Source organism: Mustelus asterias, chromosome 12, assembly GCF_964213995.1.
Source record: "Mustelus asterias chromosome 12, sMusAst1.hap1.1, whole genome shotgun sequence".
In the NCBI taxonomy this organism is placed as follows: domain Eukaryota; kingdom Metazoa; phylum Chordata; class Chondrichthyes; order Carcharhiniformes; family Triakidae; genus Mustelus; species Mustelus asterias.
The window spans coordinates 69229986-69244339 of record NC_135812.1 but is presented as its reverse complement, the minus strand read 5'-3'; the positions used below and the strand labels follow the sequence as shown (position 1 = coordinate 69244339).

The 14354-nt window shown below is 46.6% G+C and overlaps 1 protein-coding gene across 1 annotated transcript in view; it reads right to left on the bottom strand.

The window, feature by feature from the left end:
- Nucleotides 1–1986: 1986 nt before the first annotated feature.
- Nucleotides 1987–14354, bottom strand: part of dnah9 (dynein, axonemal, heavy chain 9) — a 591107-nt gene continuing 578739 nt past the window's right edge. Inside the window, exon 69 of the mRNA XM_078225415.1 lies at nt 1987–2214. Within this exon, the coding sequence (XP_078081541.1) occupies nt 1987–2214 (228 nt within the window). The remainder of the gene's footprint in view (nt 2215–14354) is intronic.

The following is a 14354-nucleotide window of genomic DNA, read 5'->3' as shown; positions in this document are numbered from 1 at the left end:
AAGAGAATGGCCTCCTTCTGTACTGTAACTACTCTTTCATTTTATATAATTATACCATTTGACTTGAGTCTTTGCTTGTTGTAATAATAAGACATTACACTTAACACGAGACTTGGATTCCAAGATAATGCCATCTCAGCTATCAGCAAACAAAAGTCTCCAAGACATCTTGATCCTCAGTTTCACCTCCTGAATGTTTTGATTCTGAGTCATATTTCAGTCCAATATCCATCACTTCCACTGAGGTATGGTCAAAGGACCATAGACCCTTTGGAACTCGAGAACATTTAAGAAATACAGTGGTTTTTATAAACTGTCACAATTCCAAATACACTTGTATTTTGTACAGTTAGGCAGCACTGTGGTACAGTGGTTAGCACTGCTGCCTCACAGTGTCAGGGACCCGGGTTCGATTCATGGTTTGGGTCACCGTCTATGCAGAGTCTGCACGTTCTCCCATGTCTGCATGGGTTTCCTCCGGGTTCCTCCCATAGTCCGAAACTGGTTAGGTGCAGTGACCATGCGAAATTCTCCCTCAGCATACCCGAACAGGCGCCGGAGTGTGGCGACTAGGGGATTTTCATTGCAGTGTTAATGTAAGCCTACTTGTGTCACTAATAAATAAACTTTAAACATGAGTTCCTGAGAAAAATTAGTCAGGTATCCTACTCTTGATCATGAAACAGCTGGAATGTGTATCATGTTTGCACTTGGCAGCCAGGTATGAGTAGCAACTATCAGTTGCCAATACATTGTCAATACACCGTGGGCCAAGCTGTCTGTAATGTGTGTATGCACACACATCAATTGAGGACACACAGATAGGCCTGACTATAATGCCCTCATCCGGCATGTGAGTTGTTGGGTCAAGTTGTGTTGACTCTTGGATGAAGGTTTCTTGGCAAGGTACAAAAGACTGGATCCATACTCAATGTAAATTAGATATCTCTGGAGATGAGGAATGAAATTCTGCAAAGGCATTAAAAAGACACAAGCCAAGAAATTCAGTAAATCACCAAACAGTCAAGAATTCATCACTTTCATAGAATCCATACAGTGCAGGAGGAGGCCATTCAGCCCATCGAGCCAGCACCAACAACAATCCCATCCAGGCCCTATGCCCATAACTCCACGTATTTACCCTGTTAATCCCCCTGACACTAAGGGGCAATTTAGCATGGCCAATCAAGCTAAACCGCACATCTTTGGACTGTGGGAGGAAACCGGAGCACCCGGAGGAAACCCACGCAGACACAGGGAGAATATGCAAACTCCACACAGACAGTCACTCGAGGCCAGAATTGAACCCAGGTCCCTGGTGCTGTGAGGCAGCAGTGCTAACCACTGTGCCATCGTGTCGCCCTGCAAGGTTATTACAGAAACTGCCAATCACCCTTCAACCAGCTTCTAGCATTTTTCTCCAAAGCTTTCATTTTGGCCATATGTTCAGAGTGTTATCAAACTTTTGGCATGCAGTGTATTCGACTAAAGATTCATATGTGCTTCATTCACAGAAACTGGTAAGTTGTGAAGGTGGAACAGTCAACAGTTCCACCATCAAGCTTTATATCTTCCAGGAAGCTTTCTGTTCACACTTAACAAAAGACAGTGCCAACATACTGTGTTGTATTTACTCATTAATTTCACAGTGTAAAATCAACTGGGAGCAAAATCCAAATGTGCATCATATAACAGCACCATATTAACAGAGGATTGGGAAACGCTCTTTATTAAGGAAAAAAAGGACATTTAAATGACACACAAGACGGACTCAAATTATATTTGTATGTGATTCAAATTGAGAAATCACAAATAAAGTGCAAAATTCTGTTCCGAGTATTCACAGAACCCTTCCCTGTGAAGTCAATTTATACATTGCTAAAAAAAACTATCCATCTTTACACTAAATTGAGAGATTGAAATTAAGGTGACATTAATAAGCAGTCTTCCCTGCTCGTGTCGTGAGAAAGGTGCAAACTCTATTACTTAAATTTGCAGAAGTAGGGAAACTCCTGCCAGCACCCATTTGGACGGTTTTTCCTTGGTCTTTAGGTTGAATGTCCAAACGTAGCTTGGCCCTCGGAGACGTGTTTTGTAAACCGGGCAGGGATACATGTTGCGAGTATCCTGCTTGTCCACAGGAATAGCTTTGATGAAAATGACTGGCATTGTCGGGGTCAGTTCCTTCAAGCGAGCATCGGTAATGATCCCGCCCTGTGAAAAAAAAAATATATGTAGATCAGACCTCTCACTTTACATGGTCTTTACAGCTGCAGGAACAACAGAGGGTGGGATTTACCCTCTTCCCCCATCCCGCCCTGGCGTGATTCAAGATAGAATTTTCCAGCTGTTCCCAACGGTGTGATCTTCCAGTCCTGCTGCTGTCAATGGTGTTTCCCATTGTTGGCACCCCATGGCAGGGAGTTGTCATTGGCAGGACCACAAGATCCCGCCAGTAGGAATGGCCAGGAAATCTTGGCCAGAATCTATCTGTTTGATAATCGATTGATCATCTCTGTACCTACTGTCATTACCTCATTAGAACCCACCTTAATCATTTTCTTACATTAAACCACTTCAGAAGTACTCAATTGGCTGTAAAGAACTTTGGAATATCCTGAGATTAGGAAAGGCGCTATATAAATGCAAGTTACTTTTTTCATATGATAATTTCTGACAGTACAAGTGCTTTGCCTCTTTGACAGGCGCAATTCAGACTGGGTATAGTTCCACTTCAGCATTTGTACCAAGCCGGTATTCAGTACCCGGGAACCAAGACAGCTTGTGTTGGTGATCATGAGAGAGAAAACGAGTTAACGTTGTCCCATTTTAGACAAAGGCAGTGTTATTTTTTATAAAGTACTGGCAAGGCCCTGGCTGGAGAACTGGGGCCAATTCTGGGCACCGCACTTTCGGAAGGGTGTCAAGTCCTTCAAGAAAGTGCAGAGAAGATTTTCTAGAACAGAAGCAGGGGGAAGGACTTCTGTAATGTGGAGAGACCAGATCAACTGGGATTGTCCTGCTTAGAACAGAAGTGAAGGGGAGATTTGATAGGGATGTTCAAAATCAGTGAGAACATAATTATGGAGAAATCTTTTCTCTTGGAAGAAAGGTGGTTCAGCAGAAGACAAAGACGTAAGGTGGTTTGCAAAAGAAACAGAGGTGCCATGAGGAAAGTAACATTTATGCAGCAGGTCCAAAGATGTGCAAGTTAGGTTGATTGGCCATGCTAAGTTGCTCCTTAGTCCCAGGATGTGTCTGTTAGAGGGAATAGCAAGGTAAATATGTGGGGTTTCGGGGATAGGGCCTGGGTGGGATTATTGTAGGTGCAGATTCAATGGGCTGAATGGCCTCCTACTGCACTGTAGTGTTTCTATGATTTAGGTGGTTGTAACCTGGAATTGCAGAAGTAGGGAAACTCCTGCCAGATTCAATAATAGTTTTCAGTCGGGAATTGAATAAATCTGGCAGGGCCACAGGGAAAGGGCAGGTGACTAAGACCAACTGGATAGCTCTTTCAAAGAACTGGCACAGGCTCAATGGGCTGAATGGACCTCTTTCTGTCCTGTATCATTTGATCAATCTATGATCGCTGGCTGAAGTGGCACAACAGCAGTCAACAAAATTCTCTTACCTATCCCCGGTCTCCCCTTTTGTTCCACCTGACCCTTCTCCTCTATTCGTCAATGGCATAAAACGCATCACATTGCCACCCCTCTTCAGATCTGAAGAAGTCATATTGGACTCAAAACGTTAACCCTGTTTCTCTCTCCACAGATGTTGCCAGATCTGCTAAGAATTTCCAACACTTTCTGCTTTTATTATATTGAGGGAACTCGATTTAAATGGAAACATTTTATATTATCTTGCTAACAATTCTAAATTTGTGCATCCTCTGTTAAATATTAGGTTACAATAAAGCAAACTGGTAAAATGTTCCACCAGATTTTCCAGACAGTTCGATAAAGATTGAGTTTTTTGAAGGGGTAACCAAGAAGGTAGATGAGGGCAGCGCAGTTGATGTTGTCTACATGGACTTTAGCAAAGCCTTTGACAAGGTACCGCATGGTAGGTTGTTGCATAAGATTAAATCTCACGGGATCCAGGGTGAGGTAGCCAAATGGATACAAAATTGGCTTCTTGACAGATGCCAGAGTGTGGTTGTGGAGGGTTGTTTTTCAAACTGGAGGCCTGTGACCAGCGGTGTGCCTCAGGGATCAACGCTGGGTCCACTGTTATTTGTCATTTATATTAATGATTTGGATGAGAATATATGAGGCATGATTAGTAAGTCTGGAGATGACACCAAGATTGGTGGCATAGTGGACAGTGAAGAAAGTTATCTTCGATTGCAACGGGATCTTGATCAATTGGGCCAGTGGGCTGACAAATGGCAGATGGAGTTTAATTTAGACAAATGCGAGGTGATGCATTTTGGTAGATTGAACCAGGGTAGGACTTATTCAGTTAATGGTAGGGCGTTAGGGAGAGTTACAGAACAAAGAGATCTAGGGCTACATGTTCATTGCTCCTTGAAAGTGGAGTCACAGGTAGACAGAATGGCGAAGAAGGCATTCGGCATGCTTGGTTTCATCGGTCAGAACATTGAATACAGGAATTGGGACGTCTTGTTGAAGTTGAACAAGACATTGGTAAGGCCACACTTGGAATACTGTGTGCAGTTATGGTCACCCTATTATAGAAAGGATATTATTAAACTCGAAAGAGTGCAGAAAAGATTTACTAGGATGCTACTGGGACTTGATGGTTTAAGTTATAAGGAGAGGCTGGTTAGACTGGGACTTTTTTCTCTGGAGCGTAGGAGGCTGAGGTTAGAGAGGTCTATAAAATAATGAGGGGCACAGATCAGCTAGATGGTCAATATCTTTTCCCAAAAGTAGGGGAGTCTAAAACTAGAGGACATAGGTTTAAGGTGAGAGGGGAGAGATACAAAACTGTTCAGAGGGGCAATTCTTTCACACAGCGGGTGGTGAATGTCTGGAACAAGTTGCCAAAGGTACTAGTAGAGGCAGGTACAATGTTGTCTTTTCAAAAGCATTTAGATAGTTACATCGGTACGATGGGTATAGAGGGATATGGGCCAAATGCAGGCAATTGGGATTAGCTTCGGGTTTTAAAAAAAGGGCAGCATGGACAAGTTGGGCGAAGGGCCTGTTTCCATGCTGTAAACCTTTATGACTCTAAAGATCTAACTTAGCAATTCACGCCCGTTAGTTTACATGTCAGGATATTCGATATGATCTTCCTGACAGTTCACCAAGGTTATCCAGAGGGTATAATGGAGGTCGGTCACCACTGGAATGCCCCAGGGATCTGTTCTGGGACCCTTGATATTTGTCATTTACATAAATGACATGGATGAGGAAGTGGAGGGATGGGTTGGTAAGTTTGCCGACGACACGAAGGTTGGTGGTGTTGTGGATAGTTTGGAGGGGGGCGGCACGGTAGCACAGTGGTTAGCACTGCTGCTTCACAGCTCCAGTGTCCCGGGTTTGATTCCCGGCTCGGGTCACTGTCTGTGTGGAGTTTGCACATTCTCCTCGTGTCTGCGTGGGTTTCCTCCGGGTGCTCCGGTTTCCTCCCACAGTCCAAAGATGTGCGGGTTAGGTTGATTGGCCAGGTTAAAAAAAATTGCCCCTTAGAGCCCTGAGATGCGTAGGTTAGAGGGATTAGCGGGTAAATATGTGGGGGTAGGGCCTGGGTGGAATTGTGGTCGGTGCGGACTCGATGGGCCGAATGGCCTCCTTCTGCACTGTAGGGTTTCTATGATTTCTATGTCAGAAGCTGCAGCGTGACATAGATAGGATGCAAGACTGGGCGCAGAAGTGGCAGATGGACTTCAACCCGGATAAATATGTAGTGGTCCATTTTGGCAGGTCAAATGGGATGAAGGAGTATAATATCAAGGGTAAGACTCTTAGCAGTGTAGAGGATGAGAAGGACCTTAGGGTCCGGGTCCATAGGACTCTTAAATCGGCCTCGCAGGTAGAGGAGGTGGTTAAGAAGGCGTATGGTGTGCTGGCCTTCATCAATCGAGGGATTGAGTTTAGGAGACGGGAGATAATGATGCAGCTTTATAAGACCCTCGTCAGACCCCACTTAGAGTACTGTGCTCAGTTCTGGTCGCCTCATTACAGGAGGGATGTGGAAATTATTGAAAGGGTGCAGAGAAAATTTACAAGGATGTTGCCTGGATTGGTTGGCATGCCTTATAAGGATAGGTTGAAGGAGCTCGGTCTTTTCTCCTTGGAGAGACGAAAGATGAGAGGTGACCTGATAGAGGTGTACAAGATGTTGAGAGGTATAGATCGGGTGGATTCTCAAAGGCTTTTTCCCAGGGCTGAAATGGCTGCTACGAGAGGACACAGGTTTAAGGTGCTGGGAAGAAGGTACAGAGGAGATGTCAGGGGTAAGTTTTTCACTCAGAGGATGGTGGGCGAGTGGAATCAGCTGCCATCAGTGGTGGTGGAGGCAAACTCGATAGGGTCTTTTAAGAGACTTCTGGATGAGTACATGGGACTTAATAGGATTGAGGGTTACAGGTAAGCCTATACATAAGCCTAGGTAGGTAGGGACATGACAGGCGCAACTTGTGGGCTGAAGGGCCTGTTTGTGCTGTATTTTTTCTATGTTCTATGTTCTATATATCAGGAAAGGCCCAAACTGGTTTCCCTTGCTCTCCGCTAAGTGGCTGCTTTCAGCCGGGTAGCTGGAGAGCACATTTAACAGTAAATTCACATTCAATGATCCCACGATAAGTGCACATTTGTGGGCAGAAATTGAGAATAGAAATGGGTTCACCTGTCACAGCCTTTCCCTGCCAAACTTTCAGCAATTAACATCAGGGCTTCCACATCAAATCATAGCCTTCTGTATAATGTAATAGAGGAGCTAGTGCATCTGCACCCGAGCAAGCGGTTCATGTTTTCAAGTGGGGAATGGAAGAAAAAATTGGCAAAGGAAATATGAAGCATGGGAGTCTACCAGGATATATTTTCAGAGCCCTGGCCCTCATGAGGTAACTTGTAGCCACCAGTTCAAGCAGAAATTTTGTTAGCTTTTGAACAGGTAGGAAGTGATGGGTACCATCACACCCATACCTGCACTTGTGTCAGACCAGGTTTCTCAGTCCGGGCGACATCTCAGACCATTTACCCCTTAATTCATGGTACGCACGCACGCACGCGCAAACATACACAAACTCTGCCTCACAGGTCCAGGGACTCGGCTTCGATTTCCAGCTTGGTCACTGTCTGTGTGGAGCCTGCACGTTCTCCCCGTGTCTGCATGGGTTAGGTCTGGTTAGGTGCGAAGGCCATGCTAAATTCTCCCTCAGTGTACCTGAACAGGCACTGGAATGTGGCAACTCGGGGATTTTCACAGCAACTTCATTGCAGTGTTAATGTAAGCCTGCTTGTGACACTAATAAATAAACTTTAAACACGCTCACAAACATGAACAGGAGTATTACAGTAATCAGTACTTTCAGACCAGATTTGAAAAAAGGGAAGGATAGAGTCCACCCAATAAGGGGAGCAGGCTCATTCCAGCAGTTGTTAGGATGGTATGGTTGTGTAGATTCAACTCTGAGCAGTGATTGGCGAGAGGATGTACAAACAGTGTGGCAGCAGTTGTATGTTCTCTGGGAGCCTAAATAAAAACCTCTGTACATCTCCCCTCAGCCGTGACAACGTTATTGGGTAGTGGGGAGAACTTCTTATCCCAGTTCACTTCTATTCAGCAATGAGGCACAGACACCAGTAAATTAAGGTTTTGGGAACAGCAAAGAGATGTTTTGAGGCTGAGAATAAACTGGTGGCTCACGCTTTGATCAGCTATTGCCAATTATGGATGAAACTTGTGATGTGGATTGCACCCTGCAAGACCTAAACTGAGATTGTTCAACCGCAGTTCACATACTGTGGTCATTTACTCTGAGGTCCGGTTCAAACCATTTTAAAATGATGGTCTGAAGGTTCCTTTGTTCCATGGCTAGAAGGATGAGATGGTATTGAGGAATCAGTTTCCAGTGGTTATAGCTGACAGTACAGTATTATTTCTAATTCAGCTTTAATTGCAGGCTTGTTCAGAGATGGCACAGTAAAAGTGATGTTGGAATTGGAAAAGAATACAGCGTAGTGGTGCAGGCAAAATTGCTCCTCCACAGTTATTGTTGAGACACATTGATTTAATTTGATTTATTATTCTCACATGTTTTGGTATACAATGAAAAGTATTGTTTCTTGCGCACTATACAGACAGAGCATACCATTCACAGAGTACATCGGGGAGAAGGAAAGGAGAGGGGGCAGAATGTAGTGTTACAGTCATAGCTAGGGTATAGAGAAGGATCAACTTAATATAAGGTAGGTCCATTCAAAAGTCTAATGGCATAAGGGAAGAAGCTGTTCTTGAGTCGGTTGGTATGTGATCTCAGACTTTTCTATCTTTTTCCCGATGGAAGAAGGTGGAAGTTTGGGGTGCGTGAGGTCCTTGATTATGCTGGCTGCTTTTCTGAGGAAGCATAGAGGGAGTCAATGGATGGGAGGTTGGTTTGCATGATGGACTGGACTTTGTTCACAACCCATTGTAGATTCTTGTGGTCTTGGTCACAGCAGGAGCCATACCATGCTGTGATACATCTGGAAAGGATGCTCTCTGTGGTGCATCTGGAAAAGTTGGTGAGAGTCGTCGTAGATGTGCCAAATTTCCTTAGCCTCCTGAGAAAGTAGAGGTGTTGGGGGGCTTTCTTAACTATTGTTGGAGAAGAGAAGGAAAAGTTCTAACTGTGCTATATCTAATCTGAGAGTGGTGTAAATGTGCCTAAAAGTTAGGTTTCCATTCTATAGCCCAACACCTTTCATACTGATAAAACACACACATGTACACAAACACAACATTTTTGGACTTGAATTTGCTTTTACAAGGTCTTTTCTTCAGAAGCAAGTCATACACACAGAAAGAGGCAATTTTGCCCTCATCAGCTCAGCCATTAAGGACAAATTCATGATCATCTAAAAGTTAACTGGGGAAATATAAACAAAGTCTTCTCTTAAATGTTTTCTAAATTCTACCCTATTACTGCCTGTGCTGTGATATATGTACTCTTATCGTGATTGATGGCAAAATGGTTAACTCAGTCTGTTAAAGTTAAAATGATTCAACAAGTAAATAAAAGTCCAATCAAAAACTCCCATACAGCTTCATTCAGCTCACTGCGATCAATAGTAGCTCATTAAACATACAGAAATCATTTAAGACTGATGATTAGATTATGTCTAACTATATTAAAGGGCAGTTTGGAGGAGTTTACTCCAATCAACTGCTTGCTAAAAAAAGAAAGTGCCAACAACAGCAAGATTTTGACCTGAAACAACCTAACCTATTGTAAGTTTTTTTTTGTTTAATTCCCCCAAAGCTTCCCTGTTAGTTTTGACCATTGACTTTCTGTCAGGGTATGGTTCCCTTGGTGCTCATTGTTGCCTGACCATGTCTAGTGGTTCTGATTCATAAAACCTTCAATGTTGAGTATAAGCAGATTATTTAACCAACCTTAATTCTTTCCTCACCCTACATCTGGGCATGCCTACTATTCCGGTTTCCATAGAGACTGACAACTTTAAAATCAAATCAAACTTTTCACTAATAGCTGAAAGAATGACAAGATTTCACATTATAAGACTTTTACTGTAACAATATAATACAAGCCCTATTGACTATACACCTCCTCTGCAGGCAACTTATACTTTAAATCACCAAACAGGACATTCCCCATTTTCTTATTGGACACTGTAAACAGACTTTACAGATATATTCTACAGTGTTCTTTAAGTAGACATTCAATTCACCCAGAAACCAGTCCAAGGTGATTCTTACCTCCTGAGGGTTGACTTCTATTCCATTTTTTTCTCAGCCTGAGAACATTTGTCCTGGGGGAGGGAGAGGGGGGAGGGGAGAGGGGGGAGGGGGGGGAGAGGGGGGAGGGGGGGAGAGGGGGGGGAAGAGGGGGAGGGGGGGAAGAGGGGAAGAGGGGGAGGGGGGGAAGAGGGGGAGGGGGGGAGGGGGGGAAGAGGGGGAGGGGGGGAGGGGGGGAAGAGGGGGAGGGGGGGAAGAGGGGGAGGGAGGGAGGGGGGGAAGAGGGGGAGGGAGGGAGGGGGGGAAGAGGGGGAGGGGGGGAAGAGGGGGGAGGGGGGGAAGAGGGGGGAGGGGGGGAAGAGGGGGGAGGGGGGGAAGAGGGGGGAGGGGGGGAAGAGGGGGGAGGGGGGGGAAGAGGGGGGAGGAGGGGGAAGAGGGGGGAGGGGGGGGAAGAGGGGGGAGGGGGGGAAGAGGGGGGGGGGAAGAGGGGGGAGGGAGGGGGGGAAGAGGGGGGAGGGGGGAGGGAGGGGGGGAAGAGGGGGGAGGGGGAAGAGGGGGGAGAGGGGGAGGGGGGAGAGGGAGGGGAGTGGGGGAGGGGGAGGGGAGGGGGGAGGGGGGAGGGGAGGGAGGGGAGGGGAGGAGGGAGAGGGGGAGAGGGGGAGGGAGGGGAGGGAGGGGAGGGGGAGGGAGGGGAGGGGGAGGGAGGGGAGGGGGAGGGGAGGGAGGGGAGGGGGAGGGGAGGGAGGGGAGGGGGGAGGGGAGGGAGGGGAGAGAGGGGAGAGGGAGGGGGAGAGGAGGGGGAAGAGGTGGGGGGGAAGAGGTGGGGGTGAAGAGGGGGGGTGAACAGGGGGGAAAGAGGGGGGAGGGGGGGAAGAGGTGGGGGGGAAGAAGGGGGGGGAAGAGGTGGGGGGAAGGGGGGGAAGAGAGGGGGGAAGGGGGGGATGGGGGGCGGGAAGAGGGGGGAAGAGGGGGGGGGAGAGGCACTGTCTGGAGGAGGTAGGGCCTTTGGCGACCCCATTAGCAGGCTTTCGCTGACTTGGTACTTGAGGGATGGGGAGCGCTGGTACTGGCGATTGTGGGGGGAGGGGGGGCTGCTGTTGGCAATTGTGGGGGTTTATGATGCTGGCGATTGCGGGGGACTGTAGAATTGTTCTGAGATCGGGGCGCCCTTTAAAAATGGCATCCTGATCTCTGTAAAGCTGGCCTTGCAGCATCCTCAGATCCTGCTTATCTCATTCATGGCGCAAATCACACCAATCTCCAAAGAAATGCCCAAGTGTGGGTGGATTGCGATCAAGGTCGCACTGATCCACCCGGTGGGAATCGGATCACATTTTCTGCTGGAGACCACACTTTGAAATTCTTTGGGAGAATTGTGCTCTATGAGTCAGCCACATGCTCTCACCCACTCTGACACGCACACACGTGCACACACGCTCTCACCCACTCTGACACACACACGCGCGCTCTCACCCACTCTGACACACGCGCATACACACTCTCACCCGCTCTGACACACGTGTGCACACACACGCTCTCACCCACTCTGACACGTGCACATACACGCTCTCACCCACTCTGACACACGTGCGCACACACACACTCTCACCCACTCTGACACACACACACGCACTCTCTCCCGCAATCCATGCCCTAAGGTTCCCCATGGCTGAAAAGCAGCTATTGGCCTTCCAGCCCCGACTACTCCCCTGACCCAACCCCATGAGGGCCCGTCTGAGGTCTGGATTTCATCTTAACAATGAGCTCATCAGTAACTAACATTTGGGGAAACCAGCCCGTCATTGGATGAGAATGCTTGCAGCATTTTTCTAAATTCTGATCATGATTCCACGGCCAAGCTCAAAGATGGCGAGTCAAAAGGCCTCGGGTTGCGGGGGGCGGGGGGGGGCATTTGCCACACAGGCCGGAAGTTGGACAAGCTTGTTCCAAATGAAGGAGCTAAGATGGGTTGAGTATCTATTTTGTCATCCAGAAGCGGTGCTTGCAGTTGTGGAACTGCAGAAGTAACCCCTGAAATGTCTCAAATTGGGTAACACAGAACAAAACACTTGCATTTGGATCTAGTAGAAGGAAACGCTGTGTGGAAATAAGGGTCGGAATTCTCCAGTCTCATATGCCCCGCCACCACTGCCAGCGGGAACAGAGGGTTTGACACTCAGCCAAAATTCCATTGGCTGCAGCGGGACTGGAGAATCTCGGCCGCTAGTGAGGTTGGAGAATTCCGGCTGAGGTGTTTTACCATGCGCTCGAGAGAGTGGGGAATCATGACAATCTCAACATTGCAGGTACAGAATGGTGGCTTGAACCTCATTAATACCTCTGTTCATAATTTCAGCACCTTACACAAAAAGACACAGGGGTTGAAACTGGTGCGGATGGTCGTATGAGACGGATCACAGTGAAGTGGCAGCCTGTTAACCCCGCACAGTTTCCCATTACCTTCCATTGCTGTGAGAAGTCTAACCGCCACTTCCATTGTTAACAAAAACCTCCAAATTGCACTGAAGTGTGCTGTGTGTGATAAGCCCATTCCACACACCGGTGAAAGAAAAAGCCTGCAAATTGTTGCCTCGAATGAGGACAGATGTCTGTTTGGTAAATATGCAGGTGAGGTACAATTATCAGATTGAGTATGACATCGATTACCCAAAATTAACACCAGCATCGCCTGTGTCCAGTCAACGCTATTTAGTTCAAAAGATGTTAAACTAGTTCCTGTGAGGTGACGGGGAGGCGATGGCCTACTGGTATTATCGCTTACTACTAACCCAGAAACTCAGCTAATATTCTGGGGACTCGGGTTCAAATCCCGCCATGGCAGATGGTGGAATTTAAATTCAATAAAAAATATCTGGGCAGTGATTCTCCCATCCTGTTGTGCTGATTTTTATGGTGGCACAGTGGTTAGCAATGCTACCTCACAGTGCCAGGGACCCGGGTTCAATTCCAGCCTTGGGTTTATTTATTTATTAATCACAAGTAAGCTTACATTAACACTGCAATGATGTTACTGTGAAAATCCCCTAGTTGCCACACTCCAGCGCCTGTTCGAGTACATTGAGGGAGAATTTAGCAAGGCCAATGCATCTAACCAGCACATCCTTCGGACTGTGGGAGGAAACCGGAGCACCCGGAGGAAACCCACGCAGACACGGGGGAGAACATGCAAACTCCATACAGACAGTGCCCCAAACCGGGAATCAAACCCGGGTCCCTGGGGTTGTGAGGTAGCAGTGTTTTCACTGTCTGTGTGGAGTTTACACATTCTCCCCGTGTCTGTGTGGGTTTCCTCTGGTTGCTCCGGTTTTCTCCCACATTCCAAAGATTTGTGGGTTAGGTTGATTGGCCATGCTAAATTGACTCTAGTGTCAGGGGGATTAGCAGGGTAAATATGTGGGGTTATGGGAATAGGGCCTGGGTGAGATTGTGGTCAGTGCAGACTCAATGGGCTGATTGGCTTCCTTCTGCAATGGAGGGATTCTACTCTATGATTCTATGAATACAGAGCAATTTAGACTCTAAAAACTTTAAAGGTTTTAACAAAGATGATCATCAGCTCTTTGTTAAAACTAAAACAGTAACTCCCCAAGGGGAGGCAGCAGCATAGTGGTATTGTCGCTGGACATGCTCTGGGGACCATGGGTTCAAATCCCACCACAGCAGAAGGTGAAATTTGAATTCAATAGAAATCTGGAATTACAAGTCTCCAGTGACCATGAAACCATTGTCGACTGCTATAAAAACCCATCTGGTTCACTAATGTCTTTTAGGGAAGGAAATCTGCCGTCCTTACCCAGTCTGGCCGACATGTGACTCCAGATCCACAGCAATGTGGCTGACTCTTAAATGCTCTCAGGGATGGTCCATCGTTTGATGATAACCTAAGCCATCAAGTACTCGAGTCATAAAACATGAAGTTGTACATTACAGCTCCCAGATTCTGAGCTTAATTTATTTCCGTAATGCACACAATTGCCAAGTTATGCTTCTGCTGGCCCAGCCAGCGATGCCCACATCCCATCAACGAATAAAAAAAAAATTCCAGATTCTGGTGAGTGCAGTTTGCTTTGCCTGGTCAAGGAATAATGCAGAAATGACAGTCTCAATCAGCACTGCTGGCTGCACACTGCAATCAGGGCACAATGATCTTAGTGTTACTGGCTGCATAATAATACTATTATTGTTATCAACAGCTCTGCCCTCTGTATTGTGGGATACTGGGACAGCATGTCAGTAAACCATAGCAGCCATGATGAAACAAAAACCCCCAAAATGCAACAGAAGCATAACTTGGCAATTGTGTGCATTACAGAAATAAATTAAGCTCAGAATCTGGGAGCTGTAATACACGACTTCATGTTTAATGGCTGGAGTGCTTGATGGCTCAGGTTATCATCAAAAGCTTTTAAGTGTGTTAACGTTCTTGTTAATTGGTTGTTTCTTGCACAGTTGGGTAG